This window comes from Polistes fuscatus, unplaced genomic scaffold, assembly GCF_010416935.1.
Source record: "Polistes fuscatus isolate 324 unplaced genomic scaffold, CU_Pfus_HIC Scaffold3, whole genome shotgun sequence".
Classification (NCBI taxonomy): Eukaryota; Metazoa; Arthropoda; class Insecta; order Hymenoptera; family Vespidae; genus Polistes; species Polistes fuscatus.
Genome location: NW_025113107.1, coordinates 13436938 through 13460387, shown reverse-complemented (window position 1 = coordinate 13460387; position 23450 = coordinate 13436938). Strand labels below are relative to the sequence as shown.

General features: G+C 27.7%; 7 protein-coding genes and 1 long non-coding RNA gene across 19 annotated transcripts; 4 read left to right on the top strand and 4 right to left on the bottom strand.

The window, feature by feature from the left end:
• Nucleotides 1–180: 180 nt before the first annotated feature.
• Nucleotides 181–393, top strand: LOC122519252. The gene is made up of 2 exons (XR_006304277.1): nucleotides 181–271; nucleotides 344–393. It is a non-coding gene; the product is annotated as an uncharacterized LOC122519252 (long non-coding RNA).
• A 375-nt stretch (nucleotides 394–768) lies between these two features.
• On the bottom strand, nucleotides 769–2999 carry LOC122519250 (TM2 domain-containing protein almondex). Of its 2 annotated transcripts, none has more exons than XM_043638595.1 (7): nucleotides 2897–2999; nucleotides 2501–2781; nucleotides 2339–2406; nucleotides 2094–2237; nucleotides 1886–2007; nucleotides 1668–1811; nucleotides 769–1340 (listed from the first exon to the last, which is right to left on the bottom strand). In XM_043638595.1, the coding sequence occupies exons 2-7, from the start codon at nucleotides 2589–2591 to the stop codon at nucleotides 1205–1207; spliced, it is 705 nt and encodes a 234-aa protein (XP_043494530.1). In that variant the 5' UTR covers nucleotides 2592–2781; nucleotides 2897–2999; the 3' UTR covers nucleotides 769–1204. The 2 variants fall into 2 exon arrangements, with proteins under 2 accessions (XP_043494530.1, XP_043494529.1); XM_043638594.1 differs by having other exon boundaries at nucleotides 2495–2781; nucleotides 2897–2998.
• A 108-nt stretch (nucleotides 3000–3107) lies between these two features.
• LOC122519249 lies at nucleotides 3108–6676 on the top strand. Of its 2 annotated transcripts, none has more exons than XM_043638593.1 (8): nucleotides 3108–3199; nucleotides 4038–4220; nucleotides 4313–4574; nucleotides 4965–5087; nucleotides 5176–5337; nucleotides 5431–5583; nucleotides 6049–6230; nucleotides 6340–6676. In XM_043638593.1, the coding sequence occupies exons 2-8, from the start codon at nucleotides 4051–4053 to the stop codon at nucleotides 6503–6505; spliced, it is 1218 nt and encodes a 405-aa protein (XP_043494528.1). In that variant the 5' UTR covers nucleotides 3108–3199; nucleotides 4038–4050; the 3' UTR covers nucleotides 6506–6676. The 2 variants fall into 2 exon arrangements, with proteins under 2 accessions (XP_043494528.1, XP_043494527.1); XM_043638592.1 differs by lacking the exon at nucleotides 3108–3199 and adding an exon at nucleotides 3266–3850.
• A 982-nt stretch (nucleotides 6677–7658) lies between these two features.
• Nucleotides 7659–10464, top strand: LOC122519248 (probable cytochrome P450 6a14). The gene is made up of 6 exons (XM_043638591.1): nucleotides 7659–7827; nucleotides 8098–8493; nucleotides 8927–9452; nucleotides 9585–9806; nucleotides 9913–10164; nucleotides 10269–10464. The coding sequence occupies exons 2-6, from the start codon at nucleotides 8152–8154 to the stop codon at nucleotides 10445–10447; spliced, it is 1521 nt and encodes a 506-aa protein (XP_043494526.1). The 5' UTR covers nucleotides 7659–7827; nucleotides 8098–8151; the 3' UTR covers nucleotides 10448–10464.
• A 1320-nt stretch (nucleotides 10465–11784) lies between these two features.
• LOC122519719 (centaurin-gamma-1A) lies at nucleotides 11785–15517 on the bottom strand. 3 transcript variants are annotated; one of them, XM_043639378.1, is made up of 13 exons: nucleotides 15082–15516; nucleotides 14762–14994; nucleotides 14533–14674; nucleotides 14293–14424; nucleotides 14040–14197; nucleotides 13689–13828; nucleotides 13407–13605; nucleotides 13222–13324; nucleotides 12898–13125; nucleotides 12714–12831; nucleotides 12356–12568; nucleotides 12111–12255; nucleotides 11785–12000 (listed from the first exon to the last, which is right to left on the bottom strand). In XM_043639378.1, exons 1-13 carry the CDS (start codon nucleotides 15245–15247, stop codon nucleotides 11824–11826), a joined length of 2154 nt encoding a protein of 717 aa, XP_043495313.1. In that variant the 5' UTR covers nucleotides 15248–15516; the 3' UTR covers nucleotides 11785–11823. The 3 variants fall into 3 exon arrangements, with proteins under 3 accessions (XP_043495313.1, XP_043495315.1, XP_043495316.1); XM_043639380.1 differs by lacking the exon at nucleotides 12111–12255 and having other exon boundaries at nucleotides 15082–15517; XM_043639381.1 differs by lacking the exon at nucleotides 11785–12000 and having other exon boundaries at nucleotides 12132–12223; nucleotides 15082–15517.
• Nucleotides 15518–15740: 223 nt separating this feature from the next.
• Nucleotides 15741–21264, top strand: LOC122519483. 2 transcript variants are annotated; one of them, XR_006304297.1, is made up of 4 exons: nucleotides 15741–15999; nucleotides 16077–16468; nucleotides 20838–21016; nucleotides 21178–21264. XR_006304297.1 is itself a non-coding variant. In XM_043638962.1 (3 exons), exons 1-2 carry the CDS (start codon nucleotides 15832–15834, stop codon nucleotides 16452–16454), a joined length of 546 nt encoding a protein of 181 aa, XP_043494897.1. In that variant the 5' UTR covers nucleotides 15741–15831; the 3' UTR covers nucleotides 16455–16468; nucleotides 20838–21162. The 2 variants fall into 2 exon arrangements, 1 of the variants encoding a protein (XP_043494897.1); XM_043638962.1 differs by lacking the exon at nucleotides 21178–21264 and having other exon boundaries at nucleotides 20838–21162.
• On the bottom strand, nucleotides 16598–20553 carry LOC122519481. 6 transcript variants are annotated; one of them, XM_043638955.1, is made up of 8 exons: nucleotides 19215–20553; nucleotides 18366–18802; nucleotides 18145–18281; nucleotides 17806–18027; nucleotides 17516–17703; nucleotides 17221–17407; nucleotides 17080–17161; nucleotides 16598–17002 (listed from the first exon to the last, which is right to left on the bottom strand). In XM_043638955.1, exons 2-8 carry the CDS (start codon nucleotides 18629–18631, stop codon nucleotides 16804–16806), a joined length of 1281 nt encoding a protein of 426 aa, XP_043494890.1. In that variant the 5' UTR covers nucleotides 18632–18802; nucleotides 19215–20553; the 3' UTR covers nucleotides 16598–16803. The 6 variants fall into 6 exon arrangements, with proteins under 6 accessions (XP_043494890.1, XP_043494891.1, XP_043494892.1 ...); XM_043638956.1 differs by having other exon boundaries at nucleotides 19467–20553; XM_043638957.1 differs by having other exon boundaries at nucleotides 19512–20553.
• Nucleotides 21241–23442, bottom strand: LOC122519480 (zinc finger protein 480-like). Of its 2 annotated transcripts, XM_043638954.1 has the most exons (6): nucleotides 23394–23442; nucleotides 22928–23271; nucleotides 22716–22856; nucleotides 22553–22630; nucleotides 22414–22478; nucleotides 21241–22294 (listed from the first exon to the last, which is right to left on the bottom strand). In XM_043638954.1, the coding sequence occupies exons 2-6, from the start codon at nucleotides 23264–23266 to the stop codon at nucleotides 21286–21288; spliced, it is 1632 nt and encodes a 543-aa protein (XP_043494889.1). In that variant the 5' UTR covers nucleotides 23267–23271; nucleotides 23394–23442; the 3' UTR covers nucleotides 21241–21285. The 2 variants fall into 2 exon arrangements, with proteins under 2 accessions (XP_043494889.1, XP_043494888.1); XM_043638953.1 differs by lacking the exon at nucleotides 23394–23442 and having other exon boundaries at nucleotides 22928–23297.
• Nucleotides 23443–23450: the final 8 nt, after the last annotated feature.

The window sequence follows — 23450 nt, the reverse complement described above, 5'->3', positions numbered from 1 at the left end:
ACGCCTAGTTGAAGATATCATAGAAAATCTGTCATTGATAAACGAAACATTTAAAGTTAAATCTAATATCTACAAGAAACAAATCTATAAATCTAAATACATAGATGGTTTTTTATGGAGCATTTGTATATTAAATTACAAATTAACGGATGTACAATTGTTGGAAATTACCAATTTTATCAATAACATACAATCTTTTATCTACGATGAACCTAAGGAATTGTTACGTATATTGTTATCCTTATGGATTCTTGGATATAAAGCTGAATTTGTACGTTGTACGTTTATCATTTACAATATTTATGTTTTATCTGAATATCTTATATAGAAAAATATTTTTTAGATGATACAGGAATGCATTAAAAGAAGTATTTTTCTTCAAGCGCACAATAACAAATTCTGGAAAATAAGAGCGAGTCTATGTTTGTTGCTACATACCATTCAAATTGAATCTCCGGATATTAAATTGCCGAATGATTTAATTACTGATGTATATGTAGCATTGAATATACGAAAATCTGTTAAAATTTTATGCACGATTGTAAATGGACTTTCCAAAGAAATGAAAATTCAAAACGTTCTTATCAATTCTCCTGCTAAAGGAATTTATATTCCGGGTGTTAGTTTCGATCATCTAACTTTAGGGTATTAATCTAAATAAATAAATAATTATTTATATTATAATATTTATAATTACACACATGTTATCATATGTATTTCTAACTATCGCAGGTCCTTTCATATCGATCTGTTAAACAACACTACGTGTTTACGATATTCTAAAACTCCACATGGTTTATTGAACTTAAAACTTAGGTTGATTAAACAGCTCGGTTATCAGTCTATACTAGTAAATATCTAATTATATCTAGTATATAAAATATAATATTAATACGATATACATTTTTATATTCTATTTTTTATTTTGCAGATCGACGAAAACGATCTCGAAGATACAATTGTTGCCTTTAAAAATATCGAAAAACATTTGGATCAAATACTACACACTAAGCAATAAATAATTGGTATTAATAAGAAAAAAAATTACATGTATATTTATATATACATCATATATCGTTATCAATAAAAAAATTTCTTAATTAAATCTAACGAAACAACGGTATATATTACCTAAGGTTTTTTACATTAAATTTGAAAAATATTAAATAATCTTACATTAGTTTTAACGAGATTAATATAATATTCAAATATAAAGAGATCCATCCGCTGGTCCTAAATATCTCATCGAAATTAATATTACATCAATTAAAGTCCATACACCGAGTCCTCCAAAACTAAATAATTTTCCAATACCCTCTTGCCAATGTCCCAAATAGAACCTGTTTTGTTATTGAATATCGCAATTATTGAAAAATTACTTATGTCCCTAATATTTTATTTTATCAACAAATTAAAAATAAGATCATTAATAAGATAAAAAACTAAAAGTGTATGTTATACTTAGCAGTAAACACACATGGAAGAAGTGAAACTTCTTACACTTATTTAATGCAACGTATACTAAAAAAATAGGATCATTTTTTATTACTCATGCGCATTGTTTTTTATTACTCACTGACTATAATTCTATTTACCGTTAAACATTAAATGAGTACAGAGTCTTATAAGAAGTTTCATTTCAATAATATTAGAAGTTATAAAATTACCTATCTGCACCAAAACCTCCTAAAGTAACGCTCAATATCAATGCAGTCGACCACTTGTATCCTACTGTCCAATTGCATCGTAAATTCTTCATAAACCTTCTTTTACCCAAACATAATATGTCACCATTAACTGTACAATTTGTTCTAAACAAAAAAGTACGCATTAGGAGTGAATACTTTTAATAATCATTTTATAATGTTATTTTAATTTAACATACTTGTAGTATTGTTGAGGTGACGCTACAGAACTACAAGAATTTTTTAGATGACACTGATGTTCCCAATGTTCAGTTTGATAACAATAACGGCATGTGTAATTTTTTTGAAAATTCTGTTCACCCTAATTATACACAAAAAAATAAACAAAATGAGAAATAAGAAAACAATCAAATAGATTTATGAAGCATTAAGTTATTTGATACGTACTAAACAATTAACATATTCCGCTATAGTACAATTTACAGTATCAATTTTTCCGTATATACAACTGAAATTTAAATTACATTTTAAACATTCTACTCTTAACTCGTTACACTGTACTCCAGTTGGACACAAACTTGAAATTTCTTCCTACGGTAGTGCATACAATTTTAAATTAAATCTTTATGTTTTTAGATAATTATGTATAGTTAAATATGCATGTAATATGTGCGTAAAAAAACAAAACTTACTTTTTTACTGCTATAAACAATTGTAGAATTTACATTAGAATCTTTTAAAGCATAACTCATTACACGATCTGTAATATCAAATAATATACAAAGAAATTATTTTACTATTTGACTAGATGATTATTATAATAATAAATACATATGAAAGAAATTTACCATTACCGTAGCACATATGCACTTCTTTAACAATATGTGATAAAAGCGCCAAAAAGATAAAAATAACGTTTTTTGAATTAACATGAATTACGTTCATTCTCGCAAGAAGAGAGAAATGATATTTTAGTTTTTAAAAATATTATTTAACAACTAATTCGCAAATACTGAATTTATTCATACACACGTTATAACATTCTTTGATTTGGATCGACATTCATAGCATTACGACGTTCTTAACATTCATAAACAAATAAGTCATACGAAGAAGAGGAGGAGAAAAATATAACCTATGAAATATATATTTTCATTAATTATATAAAATAATTATATCTCATTGTTATATATAATACTAACTTAAATAATTATTATATTATTATAATTTATATATATTATCTTATTTACATTTAAGATAAAATAAAAAGTCTATAAAGTATAATTCGAATACATATAGGCCAAAAGTAGCTTTTTAATAAACGTATGCTGATTGGTTGAAACTTCACGAAGTGAGAGAAAGGAACTAATCGTTGTTGAGAGAATATTATTGCAACCTTCAATGTACCCAATTACGCCTATCTAGTTACTAGTGATTATTATAGATGGCATGAAATATTACTTGCTAGTTCTATGCAGTTGCTTTATTTAGTGACTACGGGACTTGCGTATTTTAACAGGCTGCAAATTCATTTCAATAGAATTTTATGCTAGGTACGTAACAGGACATGTATATATATATATGTATACATATATATATATATTAGATGTTTGCATGTAAATGTATTGTTACTGATAGATGTATTTTTTAATATCCATATGTTGGTATACTAGAAGATAATGTATAATAAGAGAAATGTTAATGAATACAGTACAAATAACGAAGGTTATGTTATCACATAGTTTTAAGTACTATTCATTTATTTCTTGAGTTTTTACCAGTAGATCAAATTACTATCAAAATAGAGATATAAAAATTCGTTTAACACAGTGTTACAAGATGGAGACAGAAGTTTATCTTTTCGATTGATGTATGAAACAAAAGTTGCCATATTTGAAGTCTCACAGATCGTACGATTATTACGAATCACAATTTTTTTAATACATTCGAGAACATAACGAACGTTATAGTCTTACAAAAATAATATTGTTTTATTTATTGATATTTGTTTGTACATATATTTACGTATGAAAAAGTCATAATCTATAATCTAAATAAAAGTCAAATATCTATACAATTGTCATATTATAGTACTCATTTAAAAAAGCATTTGTGCGCATTTCTACTACTCTTGTTTACATCAGTAATATTTGAACGAACACATAGAAAAGGATATCGAAAAAGTTACTTTAATTAATAAAACGGTAAGCTTTCATGCATTTTCCATAATATTCACTATTGCAAATTATTCATGTTGCACTTCATTCATTTTTAGAATTAATTATCTATTAGTCACTTTTACACATTCATATTTATTTTCATCGGACAAAGAAATAACATGCATGATTATTATTAACATTTTATTATTTGTTAATTAAATGTATTTTACAGGAATAAAAAGAAAATGAAGATTAAACGAAGTAAATCATTAACACCAGAACCTTCTGGTAGTAGTGAATCAAAAAAACCCAAACTCGAAGTAGATTCGTACTTGAATTTGCAAGATTTTTGCGATGACATTTTATTGAATATATTAAAGTATTTAAGTCCGCCAGATCTTTTGGCATTGAGCTTGTGAGTTGAATCTAATTATAATATATATTTATTTTTTTCCACTATCTTATAAAACAAAGCTTAATTATTTAATTTTTAACCCGATATCTTAGATGTAGTCAACGTATGTCGCAATTAACCGAAGATAGAACATTATGGAAAAAAATTGATTTTCGCAAACATCAAATACCTCTGAAAGATATAGAAAAATATATTAAATTCTTTCAACCAACAACAACTAGTCTATCGATGCGTGGTGATTTGGGAGCCAAAGAGGGTATGAAATTGACACAAAAGTTTTTTCGTACCTTAACCAATCATTGCACTCAGCTTAAGGAATTAATTATAGAAAAATATTATATAGATGGTAATAAGGTAAATATTAATGACAAATCTTTTACATAATGTATAGATTTTATATACATAATGTTTCAAAATATGTGGGCACAACTTCAAGGGTGGTTGTCGGCAATTCAAACAATAGTTGATATTTTTGAACAAGTGAGAAGATTTATAATATTTTTGAAAGCCTGCATTAAAGTCGAAGGTGCCTGCATTGGTTCGAAGGACTTCGAACAGTATCTATGAAAATTATTTAATAACAAGTATAATATAAAAACAACTATGATTCGGAAACAAAATGTCATATCGAGCATGATTAAATGAATTTTGTTCTTAGTTTAGCATACTGAAATCAGTCTTGAAGTTATGTTTACATATTTTTAAACATTCTATATATACCCATTATTAATTTGTAATTTGCAGATCGAAATAACAGATTTTCCAGAAACGCTTGAAAAGCTTTCATTCGCAGGATGTCAAATGGATCATTTGCAAACTAACAAGTCATATTTTTTCAAAATTGATCTCCACATGACTAATTTAACAGTAATTATTCATTATAATGTCTTAAACATTTGATACTTTTGGAACGTATAACATCTTAACATGTATATGTGTTTTTTTTTATTTGCAGTGCTTAATTTTAAGTCATTGTCAATGGCTCTTGCCACATTCTTTATTAGTAATTAGTAAAATAGCCAAACTTAAAGAACTTAGAATGAATTCTTGTCGTCGTTTGGGTGAATGCGTGGCTTATTCAAGTTTGGCTACCAGATTTGGATTTAAAAAATTAGAGGTATTTAAAAAAAGAATTTTTTTCCACACAATATTATTGTTTATTATATAATACGTTTTTTAATAAATAATTAATTTTTGTTAATTAATAAAGACTTTAGATTTACGAGATACTGCACTCGGAGATAGCGAAGTTAGTTGTTTTAGTGGTACCAAAACATTGAAACATTTATATTTGGAATATCCAGCTAATTTCATAAACTACAGAGACTTAGATCCACCTTTCGAAGATGGAAATTTCATTGAAGTGAGTAATTTATTTCTTTTTTATTGGTTAAAAATATTTAACATTCGTTTAAATTTTTGAGAAATTAAAAATTAAAAAGAACCGACCTCTCAAACCCATAAAAGGAAGAGCAATAAAGATTATAAATTAAATACTATAGCAATTATTAACCCTTTCGCTACGGCACTCCGTTCCGCGGGAGTAGCGCCACTGAACGGGACACCGCGCCTTGCAGTGGCTTACGTCTTTCAATGGCATTTTGGAATTCTCTTGTGTGGATACTTTTTTGAGAGTTATGTAGCAACTGTTTCGTCATTTTATATGAAAAACATAAAAATGAGTATATTTTGAGTATTCAGAAATTAACATATTAACAAATTTAAGCGTAAGCGTAGGTGTTCACGCGACACCGACTATAGTCGGCGGCCGACACAGACTATAGTCGGTGTCCGTAGCGAAAGGATTAACGCTTCATATCTTATTCAGTATATACCTGAAAATCATTGGGACAATGAAGGACATCAAGGACGCTTTATCTCAGATAGAGCGATTCGTGCCATAGGAACTACTGCTAAAAAAGTTATTCACACTTCTCCACATGGGATTTTAATTTTAGAAGAAGAAAATCGTATATTTAACAATCCACCTCTTAAGACATTAGTTGTTAGGTAAGTAAATTGACAGCGGAGTTTATATATCAAAAAATAATTTTTCAATTATTATATAAGCATATCATACATGCTGAATATGACGAATCTGTCTTTTTTTTTTTTTTAGGAATTATTCACGGATCACTAATTCTAGTCTTATTTATTTATCAAATCACATATTAAGTTTAGAAACTTTGGATGTAACTGGTACATCGGTTACCAAACAAGGCGTTCAAACATTCAAATCAAAAAGACCAAACGTTAAAATTATTTCTTCGTTTGATGATACGTAGTTACTTTTTGTTTGAAAGTCTTTATTGTGTACGAGCGTTCGATGTTTTGTATAATTGTCATACCTTCAAAAGGCATTTCGTTTTCCAGTTTATAAAAAAAATAAAACAATCACAACATGAAGAAAGACTAATTATATATATTTATGGAACGGAAGAATAATAATATCTTAATTATATGTAAATATATCTTATTATTATATCTATTATATTCATCGTAAATATAAGAAATGATTTAAATTAAGTCCTATATGACATAAGTTGATATAATAATTTTTAAGTAGACAATATCACATGTTACATCCTTATTATTATCAAATTTATACGAGAAAGGTGATACGTACATATATATATATATATATATTTGTTCTTTTTTTTCTTCTATTTTTTTAGATTTATTATGTATATATAACATATTTAGATTAAGCTGCACATAATTAATCCCTTATTATAATAGATCTTTAACAAAAAAATAAGGAAATAAAAAAAGAAGAAAATAATTATGTTAATAATATAGAACAAATTACGATGAATTATAGAATAATATTATCTATTTATAAACCTTGGTCAATGATATAAAAAAACGATGATATGAAGTATCCGATGCTCCTTTGATAAGATATCGATTTATCCAGAGACTAAAGAAAGATTAGAATTAATGCGATAATAATAGAAAAACATGAAAATTTTTCGATCTCATTTAAAGACCATAGATAATAATTCCGTAATGTAAAGTATTCATAAATATTCTGATTTTTATGTAACAATAAAATATGTGTCACAATAACAATGGTTAATATACGAATAAATTTTGATAATATATAATTATATCATATTTTTCTGTAAATAATATACTTTAGAAATATTAACAAGGGGTTTATAAAAAATCAAAAAAGAATATGTTAATTAAAAAGAAGTCAGATAAAAATAGAATTATTTTGTAAATATTTAATCATCGAAATCTAGAAAAATAAATATAAAAGTTGTCTCATCATATCAAGTAGATAGAATGAATTTCATTTTCCATTACAATCCTTATCAGATAATCAAATATTTTGATATTACTATACTCCTCTAACACGCCTTATTTGTTCCACGAACGATTAGTATAGCGAAATTGAAATATCATTCTGTTAAGAGTCGCATATCATCATGACTCAAAATTTTTTAATAATGCTCTATCTCTCGTTACAGCATCATATAATTCGACGCGTTCATGAATAAAGCATCACAATAACGTTTGATACGCGAGAGATCGCATCATTCAACGTGACTTCGAGTAATTATTGTTGATTCACTTAAGACCATTCGGATATCATCATTCTGTAAGATATATATTTATTTTATTACACGAATTATCTTAAAACTTTTTTAATTTTTTAATGATTTCGAAGAGAATTCTCAAAACATATTTGTTTGTTTAAAGTATTTATATTATATCATTAGCGTAATTAATATTGTTTCAAGATAGACGTAAAATTTATTCCCGACGAAAAATAATATAATATTTTACTCAAAATTAAACATCGTTAAAAATAATTTTCGAATGTGTTTGCGTGTTTTTATATATATTTTTTCTTCCGTTCTTTTTTTAGAAATCCTTGTAGCAGATTTTTAATTGATAGGAAAAAATCAATAAAAATCTCAAAATGCCTACGACATTAGAACTGCTGTTCGCATTAATTGCAATTGTCGTAGCATTGTACTACTACTACACATCAACTTTCAATTTTTGGAAAGAACGTGGCGTGGCTGGACCAAAGCCATATCCGATTATAGGAAATGTTGGAAGGACTTTGGTAGGAAAAATTTCTACAGGAGATTATTTGAAAGAACTTTATGATAGTCCCGAATACAAGAATGAACCGATGATCGGAATATTTATAAAAAAATCACCTATTTTAATTCTTAAAGATCTGGATATGATCAAGAATGTTCTTATCAAAGATTTTTCTAAGATTTCTGATCGTGGAATATCAACGTCTCCGAAGGTACAAATAAACATATATTTATCCTAAGCGACGATAAACAGCGTGATACGCTAATATATTGTAAGCTATTTTATAGTCTTGGTTTTCTTCATTGAAGCTAAACAAAAAACGAGGAAAAACAAATCATTCAATATTGATCACATTTTTTTTATCTCTACCGTAATAATAGCACGTATATTATCATTATTTTTTTTACATTATTACAAATTTTTCTTGTTTACGATGAATAGCATAATTATTCGTGAGTTATATCAAAAGAAATTTGAACGTGTGACTCACCTTGAGCTATCTATTTAATTTCAAGCGACAAAAAAAAATATACAACTTATTTCAAATACGCCGATCATTTTCTATATATAAATAATTATATTAATTAATAATTATGATTATTATTAGTAATATAAAAGACGAGTAATTTGTTTTATTTTCTTAGGCCGAACCATTGTCACAACATCTTTTTAGTTTAGAACCGAAAAGATGGCGACCGTTAAGAACCCGACTTTCACCAGTTTTTACTTCGGGTAAATTAAAGGAGATGTTTGGTCTAATAATAGAATGTGCTGATCATTACGAAAATTATCTTGAAAAAATCGTTAGCAGAGGTCAACCGATAGAATGCCGTGAATTAACAGCTAAATTTACTACCGACGTTATTGGTAGCTGTGCGTTTGGATTAGAAATGAATGCAATAGGAGATGAAGATAGCGAGTTTCGTAAAATGGGAAGATCGGTCTTTGAAGTATCTTTTCTTAATATATTAAGAAATCGAATTAGAAATATGGCTCCATGGCTTCTCAATATCCTCATTTATATTATCCGACGAGACAATACTACGAAATTTTTTAAAGGATCAATAGTAAATACTATTAAATATAGAGAAGATAATAATATCTTTAGAAACGACTTTGTTAATCTTCTAATGGAACTGAAAAAAAATCCAGAAAAATTAAACGGCATTGGTATGTATATGTTACATACATGTTTTATTTTATTTTCAAATGGATTTCGTTTTTTGAACAAAATGTTTACCTTTTTTATTTTTATCTGGAATTTGAAATTATTAACAAATGATATTTTTTATTACAATTTAGAATTAACGGAAGATCTTCTCGCTGCTCAAGCTTTCGTATTTTTCCTCGCGGGCTTTGAAACTTCATCAACAACAATGACTCATGCTCTTTACGAATTGGCTTTAAATCCTACGATGCAAGATAAGTTGAGACAAGAAATTAACGAGTTGTATGAACAAAATGGAGAAAAATTGGGATATGAAAATGTAAAAGGAATGGTTTATTTGAATCAAATATTCTGTGGTACGTGCTTGGTTTTTAATATCATTTCTTCTCTTTTTCTTTTCTTCAAATTGTTAAAAAATATGAAATAATAATAATAATAATAATAATAATATTATTTATGTAGAAACTTTGAGGAAATATCCACCTGTAACATTTCTTATGAGGAAAACAATAACGGATTATACGTTTGAACATACAAAAGTTACAATACCAAAAGATATAAAAATTTGGATACCAGTTTATGCGATTCAACGAGATCCGGCAATTTTTTCATCACCGGATGCCTTTAAACCTGAGAGATTTAGCGATGAAATGACTAAAACGAGACATCCGATGGCCTATTTGCCTTTTGGAGATGGTCCACGAAATTGCATTGGTAATTAAGATAAATAAAAAATAGCTTCATTATTCAATTAAAATGATTAAAATTTAAAAAATTGTATATATTTGTATTTTTATTTATTTATGTTTGTTTTTCAGGATCCAGATTTGCCGTTTATCAAACTAAAATAGGATTGATAAAAACTCTGAGAAAATTCAAAGTCGAAGTTTGCGATAAGACGCCTATTCCTTACAAAAATAATCCCAATACGTTTATTTTGTCGCCAACTGAGCAAATATATCTCAAATTTACAAAAATCGATCAGGGTCATATTTAAATTTTATATTTTTAGATTAAAAAAAAAATAAAAAAAATTACATTTTTTAAGAACTTTTATACATAAAAAAAGAAAAACAATTTTCTTAAAAGCTAATACGCACATATTTTAAATTTGAACTGTTATTCGTTTTTATATTAACTGACAGAATGAATGTATGTTAAGATAGAAAATATACTTATATTCATTTATCCACATTATCTATATATATATATACTATTATATATATACTATTCATTTTTTTAAAAGATCAAGACTGATGTAATTATTATTTTTTAAATATTAAGAATATATAGATTGTACATACTTTTCATTTATTATTAAGAATTTAATTCATCGCTCATTCTATATATAAATTGATTTGAAAGTAGTGGCAGCTATCATAAATTGACTTTGAAAGTTATAGAGAAGCATATATAAAAAAAAAAAAGAAACAATAATAACATAAGTAAGTATAATACACTGTCGATTGTCTAAGTTATTTCAAAGATCGCAGAAACTTAGTACACAAGGAACTTTCGAGGGATAAACATCATCGGTTCTTCAATACTAATCGAATGTATATTATTATCTCGAAAACGTTTTAAATAAGTATGTACAAGAATTTACCGTAAGAAAATCGTATGAAACTGGTATGTGACACACAATAATTAATATTAATAGCATCGAATATTATTTTTTGATTTAATTTAAGGTTTTTTTTTGTAAATAACGTAAACGAATTTAGTGCAATAATTATATTTACTATAGAATTATTAAAATAAAAGTTGCAGAAGCGTGTTCGAAATACATTTAACGCTTCGAACATATAAATATAACTAGATTTATGAGTGCTTTGTACTCTCAGTCATTGATAATATATAAATATGTTTATATATATATATATATACATACATTTATGTATGTGTGTATATATATATACATAGTATTAATATTATTATCAATATCCACTTTCATCAATACAAACTTTTCTGTAATCTATATTTTGAATGACGAATTTCTGTTACAAACTATTTTGTAATGTACAAATTTATCTCTATAATGAGAAATATATAATTCATTAGATAAAAAAGTACAATAAATATGGAAAAAGTCATCTATGGTATACACTCTCTCTCTCTCTATGCTGTTTCGTATATAATACAATTAAAAATCGTATTATAATAATCAAAAAATCATTGGTGCAATCCACAATTTAACATTTCAAGTATATCCAAGTTTCTAAATATTATATTTTAATTAGAATTCAAATAACAATATTGTGTGTGTGTGGATTATCAAAATGATTTTTATTGTATAAAAATCAACATTTGTTTGATTGATTTTTATACAATAAGTACACATGATTTATTTTTATTAAAAGTATTATTAAAATGTTAATACTGTGATGTTTCTACATCCTCTACACCGGAAATACTAGCTTGTTCCAATACCTCGAGAAGTTTCTGCATTTCCATCGAATCCGAGGAACTGTCAAGCGTTCGTTCAAGTGCTCGTACATAAGACATGCATGTTCGGCCTTCGTGATCTAAATTTTGCGGGTTTGCCTTGTGCTGTAATATTCAATATACAACGATTATTAGATCCCAAATAAATTTTTCAACATTATTTTTTATCTTATCTAAATATTTTTATAATCATTCGCGTGGAAATAGCTACAAACCCAAATAAGAAGTTGAGCCATAGCTAAATTTCCTGTTGCACAAGCTAAATGAAGGGGCGTTCGTAAATCTTCGGTGCTGACAGAGATATTAATATCTTCGTAACTACATCTAGCTAAACATAATGTGAATGCTCTCATATCGCCCCTATATATTTTTAAAATCCAACAAATATATGTTAACTCATAAATTTTAAATTATTATTATCTAATTATATAATCTAAAAAATAGTATATCTTGAGCTCACCGACAAACGGAATCAATAAGGATTTTTCCTAACGAAATATTTGGATTAATCGGTGTTAAAAAAGATTTCTCTTCGTATTTCCATCTAATCCATTGTTCCTTTTCTTCTCTCGTTGATTCTGGATTTGGTTTTTGTTTTCCATTCAAACAATATTCCCAAATACTATTTGCTATGTCATTACCAAGAGCTAACATTACGCTTAATTGACCTGCGCTACATTTAACGCATTATTATTTTACACCATTAACAATTAAATCTTATACCTAAATTTTTGTTATGATCAAAAAATGAACGTATATAAAAATTTATCCGATAAATACATAAGGTGCGTATAGATGTAAATATTCATTATACTTACGACCAATCATCCAAGTCTAATGATCTGACTTTCGAAATATGCGATCCTAAATTTCTATGTATACCAGAACATTCAATGCACATCAGCACACCTAAATTTAAACTGGCCCAATCGGGGTCTAAAATTATATTCATTATAACAAATTATTAATAATTATAATTATTATTCGTTTGCAATTACTTACTAGGCGCACCGCAATCAACACATGCGTCATTTCCAGAGACTTTATTTTTTATACAATGCATTTTAAAAGCATCCGTCTCATTTTTTTTTTCGCCGTCACTGTTTTGCAAGCTAGAAAGTATTTGCTGTTCTATAGCGGAAATCCAGCTCTCTCTGTCTTCGGCATTATTAGCTTCAAAATGCCATGTTTTATTTTCTAACGAGATGATTGAAAATTCAAAACTATCTTCTGAAAATGATCAATATGTAGAGTAATTTATTATTTTGTTTAAAAAATACTCTTATATCAGAGAGAGAGAGAGAAAGAGACGTTCTAAATATTTACCTTGAGTATTTGATAATTTTGAACCTTTTGGAGTTTTTCCAGGCACTTTAACAGTTACGTACTGTAACAATATTTCTTTACCATTGCTATCATTCATATAATCCTAAAATAGATATTTTTTATAAATACATTGAACAACATATAACAAATGAATAATTAATAATATTATTTTTATTCATAGTTACGTGTAAACTTGAATGATAAGTTAAACGTCCATCTTCTAACAACGTAACATATTTCTTTTTCCATTCCTTTAAAGATTTACTACTTCTTTTAAATAAATAACCTTGTTTAACTGGTATTTCTCTGCCAACGCCCATTTCACCCATGTTATATTTTTCTTTTTTCGATGGGGTAAATATATTAGACTTTCTTCTAAATTTTCTATGCAAAAAATATTATATGACATTTATATAAATTCATTTTCTAATGGATATAATTTATTAATAAATTAATCACTCCCAAACCTAATAGTAGTTGGAGTTAAAATAGAAGATCTTAATTCTCCATGTTGATTCTGCGTATTATGAAAACCATCATTCATACCTGATTCAGTTTGCGTATTACTATTATGAATAGATCTAGAATCTTCATCTTTTTCTGATCCCTAAATATACAATATTTTTAATAAGTCCATATACGTACACAAGCGTATTCATTTTTTAGTAATATTAAATGTTATTATGTATTAACTAATATTAACTAAATCGTGTGTCGACGATTGCACATTATGTTTAAATAACATGACGCTTTTTGATAAGAAATCTAAACAATGTGATCATGCCATATGGGACTCAAACAGTTAAACATCCTCTTACATCAACTTTTAATGAATTTGTCATCTCCATTTCTTTTGAAACCAATTGTACATTTTTTGGAGTCATCGGTACAGGATATTTTATTTCATTTTCGATAGAATATTGTCCGTTGCATCTAAAGTTTTTCGTTGATATACTTTGAATAATTTTTTGACAAACTACAATATTAAATATAATATCAAATAAATATATTTTGTAATCATTAATATTTGCATATTTTATAAAGATAATAATTAACGGATGAAATATTTACCATCTTGAAAAACTCTTTCAACATTCAAGCCATAAATAGCGCACGTTTCATAATACGGACATGTCAAATCGCATGCTAATTTTCGTGGCCTTACGTCTTTTATCACACGTGGATTACTATCGTTAATTGAATCTAAAAGAAAGATCTATTAAATGAAGTATGAGAGATATATTAAAAACTAATCTTTGTTTTATATAATGTAAAAAAAAGAAAAAAGAAAAATACAGTTTACATACAAACCTTGCACGCCAACAAGTATTTTTGGTATTTCAGACATATTACGAAAAGAGCACATTCTATTGTAAAAGTGACATAGTATGGAAAAACTTTCTTCACTTTCCAAACTAAATACTAGCAATAGTGCATCTATCCAAGCAGAAAACTAAAAGATAAAGAAATAAAATAAATATGTATAGATACAAATCTTAAATTATTGACATTCAATAATATTAAATATTTAAAAAAGTACCTGCGTTTCCGGTACACCTCCCTCATCCCTTATTAAAAGCAAATAACTCTGATCGTTGATAAATATTTCTTTTTTAAAACGTCCCCCTTCGGGAGATTCTTCGTGCATAAACGAACCAGTTAAATATCTATGAACTAATGCAGATTTTCCTGAATCAGATGAACCAATAATTCCTAAATGTAACTCTGGAACATTTCTAGCCAACGTCCATTCATGACTATTCACAAATGAATCTAAAAAAATCATAATTAAAGTATTATATTATAAATATAATTTATAAAATTCAAATAAAAATGAATTAACAAAATTTAATGATGTACCTTCAATAGCAACGACGTGTTCACGTATTTGTTTAGCAATATGCGTATCTGATATTAAATCAATCAAATCATAAATGGCATATATCGATGGGTGAACACTTTCAAAACGTTGAATTTCCTGTCGAATTGCTAGCGAATGATCGTGCCCGCTTTGGCCAGTTGTCATTTTCCTCAAATTATGTTATTTTATTTAAATGAACTATTGTTTCATATTATAGTCACAACGTAATATCAATCAGCATTGTGGTATATACTTAATAATTAAATAACCTCTACATAATTCAATTATTAATGGCCGCTCGATTATCACGCAACATATGTCAGATTTTAAGTATTTATAAACATTATTAGATTGCAACGAATAAATTAGGTTACATGAATTAAACTCCACCTTTTCATGAACATTTGAGATAACTCCATATAGGCGAATCTTTAAATTTAAGGAATATTTTCATTCCTCGATTTTTTCGACCAATCAACGTAGAGAACGGATGCTCTATAAAATGCGCCATTTTTAAATTATATTTGATTTAATATTTGACGTTACAAACTTATTTTTATTTGTTATAAGTTCATTATTAAAAAATAATACATTTAATAATCATATTTTTTTAATGAACAGAGACAAGGGGAAATAAACACTTTTCAGCGACAATTTATTATTAATACGTACCCGCTTTTACGTTCGCCAAAATGGCGTATACGCAAATAAATGATTTCAACGTGTAACTTAAAGAAGTTTAAAAGAAAATGATAAAGGCAAGACTCGAAGCTTACAGGCGTAAAAAACATAGAGAAGAAATGATAGAATCGGTTAAAAGTTCGATAAAAGGTATTTTATCGTGGAATGAAAATTCTAATGTAAATTTAAGACTGTCGAACGACCTACCGAACGAAGAGACGGAAAAGTTATGCCAGGTATTTCACGGAAATGTTTTTATCTTTATTTAATTAAATATTGTTTACAAAAGATTTTAATTTAATCCTTTTTTCAGCCTGTTGAAACCACAAACCAAAAAATAATATCTAAAGAAAAAATAGGGGATTTAGAGAGTGCAGATGATTTAGATAGTTTGGAAGATGAGACGGAAGATAATGCTCAGTGTCATTTATTATCTAAGTTAATATATTTTCTATATTTTTCCCTATGGATTGTTTTGTATATTATTGCAGTACAAATTGAATTTGGAGCTGTTTATTTTGTGATATCTGCGTTAATATTAATTTGTTTAAATACGAGATCGAGACCTAGAAAAAAAGGTGAACTCAGTGCTTATTCTGTTTTTAATCCAAATTGCGAAGCTATTGAAGGAACCCTCGACGCTTCCCAATTTGAAAGGGAAATTAGATACGGTGCATCCAGCATGCATTGATACAAAGATACGAGGTACATTCATTATTTTTATCAATCTCAGATAAATGTTATATTTTCTACCTTCTTTTCTTTCTTTACATATATTCAAATAGTATACAAATCTTTCATATTGGTATATCGTTAAAAATGAAAATTAAAAACTTGTATAGAAATGTTTACATTTGAAATTATTTTTTATAAAAGTTTACAATACATCGTTTTGTGATAGCAGTCTGCATTCAGTGGTAATATTTTCCCATTACCACAGTCTATTGAAATGTAAATATACATATTTTTTTCTATATAAATATTTAACTTTCTTCTACTATTTTTTGTTAGATTTTTTAGTTTTTTCTTTTTCTTTTTGATTACCATTCTTGTAGCAATTGAACAGCTGAATCATAACATTTTTGTAAATCGCTTAAATAACTCAACATGAATGGTGATTGTTCTGACAACGTGTGAAATGACGCTAAGTCAGTCTTTGAGCGAAAATATTTGTCTGGACACAAAAGCGCTCTATCCAAGTCCATTAATATGTCGTTTAATATTCTTGTATCCAAGGACCTAAAAAACAAAAGTACAATAGTCAATAATAATGTTAATATTGTATAAATAAATCACAAGATTTCAAACGTATTTACTTGCTAACATCAGTCGTATCAATCCTTCGGTTAAGTTCTAGTACTCCAGACATTAATTTCTCAACGTTCTCTTTAATTTCATCTAAAGTAAAATAATTATAATAATTATTTAATATCTTATACAAAATAATCATAAAGTACCTTTTATATCCAAAAACTTGGATACATTTATGGTTTCCAATACGTTGTTAATGGTGTTGTTAAAGTATTTAACATTCCAATGAAAGACTAAACTCTCGGATAATCTCCAAATGGTGTCGCCTATTAATTGCATTAAAGGAATACGATGCGATTTGAAACTTTCATTGTTAACAGTATTGTTGTTTTTCTAAATAGAGAAATAAGATGAATAATATATAAAAATTTTTGTAAATTTATATTTATTAAATAAAATAAATAATATATGCATTCATGTACGCATTAAGAAATCACTTACCATAAAGGAAATGACGGCATGTGGAATATCTAATGCGAGCCGTGGAAATAAAACTTTCTGATATGCTTGATTATTCAGATCGAATACGTTATGGTTTTGAGGAGAATTTAAATTTCTGATGATACCAACTTCTTGGAGAATGATAGATTGTATCACATCTGATCCGGCAGAGATAAAATTACCATTATCTGTAACACACAGAAATAATTAGTAATGTTTTCAAAAAGCAAGGTTTTCAAATCGCTTAATTTATTCTAATTGAAATATTAATTATACAAATATGGATCAACCTTGTAAATTGTCGTCATATAAAGCGATATAAGCAACAATTTTATGACGTATAAAATTAGACATCATAGTGGGGCAAATATCTAAAGAACCCAAGAATAAACAAAATATGAGCGTGCGACGTGGTGTCCAGTTGTATTCCACCCGTATTTCATTTAATACTTTTGCCAACTCTAACGCAATATCAATCCCATTTCCACTTGCGGATAAAATCACGAACCTGTCTGAATGTTTACAAATATTAATATTTTTCAAATATCATAGTAACACGAATTTATGAAAAATTGTTGATATATATATTTATAAAATATTATAAATAATTATAAATAATATAAACTCACCACGTTCTCGAAAACCGCGAGAAGTAGCAAGAACAAAAGAACCATTTGTAACAATTTGATGAAAAATCGGTAAACCGGATAATTCTTCACCAATTTTTAAAGTTTCAATCTCTTTATTGACGGAATTTGTCCAACTCCTGTTTGATAAACAATTAATTTGATTAACCATTTGATAATATACAACGAATTATAAAATATAATATTAAAAAAAAAAACGGTACGTTTGGTAGGATGTTTCTCCTAATTTTTGTAGTAAAAGTTGTTGAAGATGTTCGTTATGTTTTAATCCATTACCGTCAAATTCGAGTCGTTTTCTTTGAGCGCGAAATTCTATCGACTTTTCAGAAGCAAATCGACCAAGTAAGAAACCACAAAGTAGACAAATAAATCCAACTGAGAAAAGGAAGGAAAAACACATGCGTTTCGTTACGAATTCGCTCGATTCGCCCAATCCCCGAGCCATTTGAAAACTAAGAACACGCTGCATGTTGTCTTCTTGATTATTTTGTTGAAGAAAAGAAGCAAAAAAGCGAAACAAGAATGATCGAAAAAAAAAGAAATCTCTTTTCTCGCGAGTTACCAAATTACAATTTTATTAAAATCGGCATATTTTCTTCGCCGAAATCTGCTGCTTCTTCTTTCTTAAATTGTTGATTAACTGCAAACAAAAAGTATTCATATCAATGACATTATATTTTCGTTTAAAACAAAATTACGCGAGTGTATTTTTATTTTTGAAGTATGACTACTATTTTTAAAGTTGAACCGTCGAGAACTATACTTACTAATTGTAAGATATTTCTTTTTTTTTTTTATTCAATGATAAGTGCACATATATTAAAAAAAGATTTTATTTCTTTTTAACACTATAACTAAAAGAATATAATAAAAATAAAATTAGAAACTCGCTGTGTTACCATTCATTTTAAGTATAACAATATTTTATTTATACCGAATTAACATAGAAAAAAAAAATCTGATCCGATAAAAATACACATTGATTAATTATCAATAACTCTAATTTTATGATAAAATTCCAAAATGTAATAATTAATTTTTATATAATTTACGTGTGTATTTAATGAACAAAAAAACTTGATCACGTTTCAACATGAATGAAATTGAATTGTCGGTTGGTTTCCCGCGCACTTGAATCGACGAATTAAAATAATTATCCTTTTCGAGGATGTTCGAGATATATCGAGGATCGGTATGAGAGAGGAAGAGGCGGGTAAAAAGATGCCATTCGAGATATCGATTTAAAATTAAAATACGTGGCGCGTAAATAAGCAATTAAAAACAAAGTAATTAAGGAAATATACTTTAAGGAGTATCTTCTTTTTAACGGAATTCGGAAGGAACATTACGTTGTTCGCGAGTATGGTCACACCTCCTTTCCGTCAACTTCCAGCAGCGATCCGAATCCCGACGCATGTCCGTTTACTCGCGAAACTAGAAGAAATCAATATATTTCCTCCTCCCGTTTCTTTCTGACCCTCTTCTCTCACTCTCTACTTCCTCCATTTCCTCCTCCTTCTCCACTTAATCTTTTCCAACCAAAACTTAATTTCAGATTTTTTTCTTTTTTTTTTTTTCTTTATCATTCCTTTTCCCCTTTTCATTTACTTTCGTCGAAACAACTTTACGATCCTTCCTTATCTTCTTCTTTAAATAGAAAATTCCTGTCTAAACGTTACTTGCCAGGGCCGTATTTAATTAGATGCACGTTGGAACCTCCCTCTTTATGGGATTACGTATTTTTTGTGTTTTTTCTTTTTTTTTGTTTTGTTTTGTTTTGTTTTTTTTCTTTTTTTTCCAATCTTGAGACTCTACTTCTCAAAAATAATAATACGTGAAACATCCTAATTAAATTGAGCTAATAAAACAGAAGGTAGAACAAAAAATGTAGAAAATATTCGTAAGAATTTGATTAATATAATTAAACTTGTTCTTTTGAGAATACAACAATATCGTGCGTCGTCTGGAGGGTCTCTAAAAGTATAAATGCGATCTTGTGTTTGTATGTATATATTCGTGCGTGTGTAAAAACGATATTTATAAAATACAAGAAACCGTCGCGTTTTCTTCTTCGCCCGAGCTCGTCGTTCCTTCCCGCCGTTCTTAAAACCAATTTTATTTCGGATAATAATAAAACACCGTTCTGTTCTCCTACTTATAAATAGAGTTTTCGATGTATTACGTGCACCCACGCAAGGTTGTTTTACAACTACTTCCACAATCTCATATGAGAGATCTCAAAATACGCACGACAATTTTTCATCTAATGATACGTTACGTTCCTCCTCCTCCTCTTCCTCCTCCTCCTACTTCTCCTACTTCTCCTTCTCCTTTCGTCTCTATTTTATAACAAAAGACAAAGTTCACTTATATCGAGACGTATTTATTTGTTTTTTTATTTATATATTAATTGCTAATGCAAGTGTTTTTAAATACCAGTGTATATATTTTTTTAAAGACTTTTTCTTTCTATGCGTCACGATCGCAATTTTTATTCGATTTTTTCATGATGAAAGGTTCATTCGAAAGATAAATGTTTTCTACACAAACTTAACTAATTATTTATTACTTTTACGTATGAGTTAATCATTATAAAAATATACATTTTCATTGTTTTAATTACAAGGTGTAATTAAGTTTTAAAGATTCCTAATTTTGTACAAAATTGTTCACAGCAATTCTTCGATCAATCCAATGCCATTTACACCATCACCAAAGATAGTCATTCTGGTAGTTAAAAGGGCAAATTGGAAACCGTATACAAAAACTTATAATATTAATATAGAATTAGTTGCATAAAATAATTGACTTGTTACAGAGAATGAAACTTAGAAAGATATCGCAAATTTATAAGGTAAATGAAATATGTAAATTTAGTAAATTGTCTATAGAAGTACGTCAGTATTATAATATGAGGTATTATTATAATTATATATTACAAAATGTTTACTCTCTATCAAATGTATATCGTATCATTATTAAATATATACGTATCTATAATTATGTATATTTCAGGTAACAATGCAAAAGTTCCAGAAATTGAAGATTTCTTATTAAAAAAAGAAACATTTTTTTTTATCAATTACATTTATACATATAATTTACAACAAATTATGTAGTGCATTATTCCACTTGTAGTAAATCGACGTGTCTGCTTTTAATGTGATAATTTAAATAACGCTTTTGACGAAAAGCCAATCCACATTTGACACAAACAAATGGTTTAGTTTCAGAATGGACGAGCTTATGCCTTACCAGTTCAGATTTGACTCTGAATCTTTTCGAACATATATCACATCCATAATTCTTTTCTCCTGTATGCGTTGTTACGTGCGCTAACATTTCTTGACGTCTACGAAACTTTTTATTGCAATAACTGCATGGATGCGGGAACTCATTAGTATGCAGTTTACTATGAATATAAAGTGAGGCTTTAGATTTAAATGTTTTACCACAGGAGTCACAAATGTAAGGTCTTTCTCCTGTGTGCGTACGACGATGATCATCTCTCGTAGCTTTAGATGCAAACGAATTGCCACAAATATCGCACGTAAAATTTTTAAGCTTTGCATGTACATCTTTTAAGTGTCTTGAAAGCCCACCGGAATCACGAAACTGTTTTCCACATACATGGCAAGTAAAAGGCCTTTCATCCTTGTGTATCCTCATATGTCTTAAATAAGAATCTTTTAATTTAAAAAATTTTCCACACTCGATACATTGATATGATTCCTGTATATCGGAATAAGTTTTTTGCTTTTTTATCTGTTCGTTAGAATCTTTAGTATCGTTTAAGGAAGTTTTACACGTGTTGGTTTTCTGTGATTCACTATTTACATTCGGAAGAAATGTTACCATACACGTATTTTGTTCACGATCCATAATTGTGGCATTATTTTGTTTGTACTCTTCTGATATTTCTTTTTTTACTTCTACATCATTATTTTGTTGTAAATCGGCTATCGAAGAATGATGGTCAAGCGTTGTATCCATTACAGCTATCCAAACAGAATTACAATCTCCACCCGCATTTGATTTCTTTTGCTGTAGCTGGCATCTCTTTTTATATGGCTTCCAAAATATATTGTGCATCTCCAGGAACATTTTAAATGTTGTCCGGTTGCCACTGGATCTAGAAAATGGTCAAGATTTGTGACTAAATTTGTAGATGCGTTCGATGAATGCAGATCTTTAAGTGAAAAAAACTAGAAAATCAGTAATGTAAAATAGATTTGTAAACAAAATAATTACCTGCTTAAATAATTAGCAGCTTCTTCTTTATGTTCCTCATTTTTAACTTCATTTTCTTGACTGGGCTGTTATAATATTAAATATATATCATAAAACATTGTACAAATAGATAAAAATATGAAACTATATATATACTTACAAAATTTTTGTCTGTAACATTAGGTAAATTCATTTCTGGTAGAATTTCTGATTCATAAGTTGACTGTGGTTGAAAGTACTAGATAAGATTTTAAAATAATCATTTAAGTAATAATTTATTAAAAAAAAAAATTATCCATATGATATACTTAATAAAAACTTACTTGCTTGTTTTCAAATGAGTTTTGTATTTCAAGTAATTTGCGTTCCGCATTCATGCATCTTTCTATGAATCCGTGCCATGTTAATAACATGGCTGCGCAATGATAGCATAAATTCAAAGGTAGTGTGTCGTTCTCAGAAATCTGTAATATAATATTAAAACTCTAAATATAAATATCATAAGATAATTGAAAATAATTAAAAATATACTTACATGTATAGGTAAATATCTGTGTATTTTATCACATATTGAATATTCCATGCCTTCTCCTTCAAATATTGGAACAAAGTGGTCATATACCTTAGCGCAAGTTCTACATAATCTTGACAACGACATTCTTTCTAAAGATTCGTTTAGATTACATATCGACTCTTCGTTACTAATATTCATATTTCTTTGATGCTCATTTTCAACATCGGTTACTAAAAAGAATTCTTCTTCTCCAGGTTCTATTTCATTATGTTGATCTTGATTAACAATATTTTTAACAGTCTGAAGTAAAACCGAGTCATTTTCGCAAGTCTCCAATATAACTGAATTCTCTGTCTCCATTGAATCTGTTTTAAATTAAATAATAATAATACTAAGAAAAATAAGAGAAAAAAAAATCTTAATATGCAATTACAAAGTAATTATTAAACAACAATGCAATTAATAAACAACAATGCAATATACTTACATGTTTATAAATCCTATTATTTGTTTATTAATATTGTATATCATAAACAATGAAATA

Coding starts and splice junctions, on each gene's coding strand:
- LOC122519250 (XM_043638594.1), bottom strand. CDS start 2,591: ATGAACGTAATTCATGTTAATTCAAAAAACGTTATTTTTATCTTTTTG. Junction 2,008..2,093: donor CGGAATATGTTAATTGTTTA/GTACGTATCAAA, acceptor GTGTATAATTAG/GGTGAACAGAATTTTCAAAA. Junction 1,812..1,885: donor TCACCTCAACAATACTACAA/GTATGTTAAATT, acceptor TTTTTTGTTTAG/AACAAATTGTACAGTTAATG.
- LOC122519480 (XM_043638954.1), bottom strand. CDS start 23,266: ATGGAGACAGAGAATTCAGTTATATTGGAGACTTGCGAAAATGACTCG. Junction 22,857..22,927: donor ACAGATATTTACCTATACAT/GTAAGTATATTT, acceptor ATTATATTACAG/ATTTCTGAGAACGACACACT. Junction 22,631..22,715: donor ACTCATTTGAAAACAAGCAA/GTAAGTTTTTAT, acceptor AATCTTATCTAG/TACTTTCAACCACAGTCAAC.
- LOC122519481 (XM_043638955.1), bottom strand. CDS start 18,631: ATGCAGCGTGTTCTTAGTTTTCAAATGGCTCGGGGATTGGGCGAATCG. Junction 17,162..17,220: donor CAAGTTTTTGGATATAAAAG/GTACTTTATGAT, acceptor ATTTTACTTTAG/ATGAAATTAAAGAGAACGTT. Junction 17,003..17,079: donor GATACGACTGATGTTAGCAA/GTAAATACGTTT, acceptor TTTGTTTTTTAG/GTCCTTGGATACAAGAATAT.
- LOC122519248 (XM_043638591.1), top strand. CDS start 8,152: ATGCCTACGACATTAGAACTGCTGTTCGCATTAATTGCAATTGTCGTA. Junction 8,494..8,926: donor GAATATCAACGTCTCCGAAG/GTACAAATAAAC, acceptor TTATTTTCTTAG/GCCGAACCATTGTCACAACA. Junction 9,807..9,912: donor TTTGAATCAAATATTCTGTG/GTACGTGCTTGG, acceptor TTATTTATGTAG/AAACTTTGAGGAAATATCCA.
- LOC122519249 (XM_043638593.1), top strand. CDS start 4,051: ATGAAGATTAAACGAAGTAAATCATTAACACCAGAACCTTCTGGTAGT. Junction 4,221..4,312: donor GATCTTTTGGCATTGAGCTT/GTGAGTTGAATC, acceptor CCGATATCTTAG/ATGTAGTCAACGTATGTCGC. Junction 5,584..6,048: donor AAGATGGAAATTTCATTGAA/GTGAGTAATTTA, acceptor TATCTTATTCAG/TATATACCTGAAAATCATTG.
- LOC122519483 (XM_043638962.1), top strand. CDS start 15,832: ATGATAAAGGCAAGACTCGAAGCTTACAGGCGTAAAAAACATAGAGAA. Junction 16,000..16,076: donor AGACGGAAAAGTTATGCCAG/GTATTTCACGGA, acceptor TCCTTTTTTCAG/CCTGTTGAAACCACAAACCA.
- LOC122519719 (XM_043639378.1), bottom strand. CDS start 15,247: ATGACAACTGGCCAAAGCGGGCACGATCATTCGCTAGCAATTCGACAG. Junction 14,425..14,532: donor AATACTTGTTGGCGTGCAAG/GTTTGTATGTAA, acceptor TCTTTCTTTTAG/ATTCAATTAACGATAGTAAT. Junction 14,198..14,292: donor TGAAAGAGTTTTTCAAGATG/GTAAATATTTCA, acceptor TTAATATTGTAG/TTTGTCAAAAAATTATTCAA.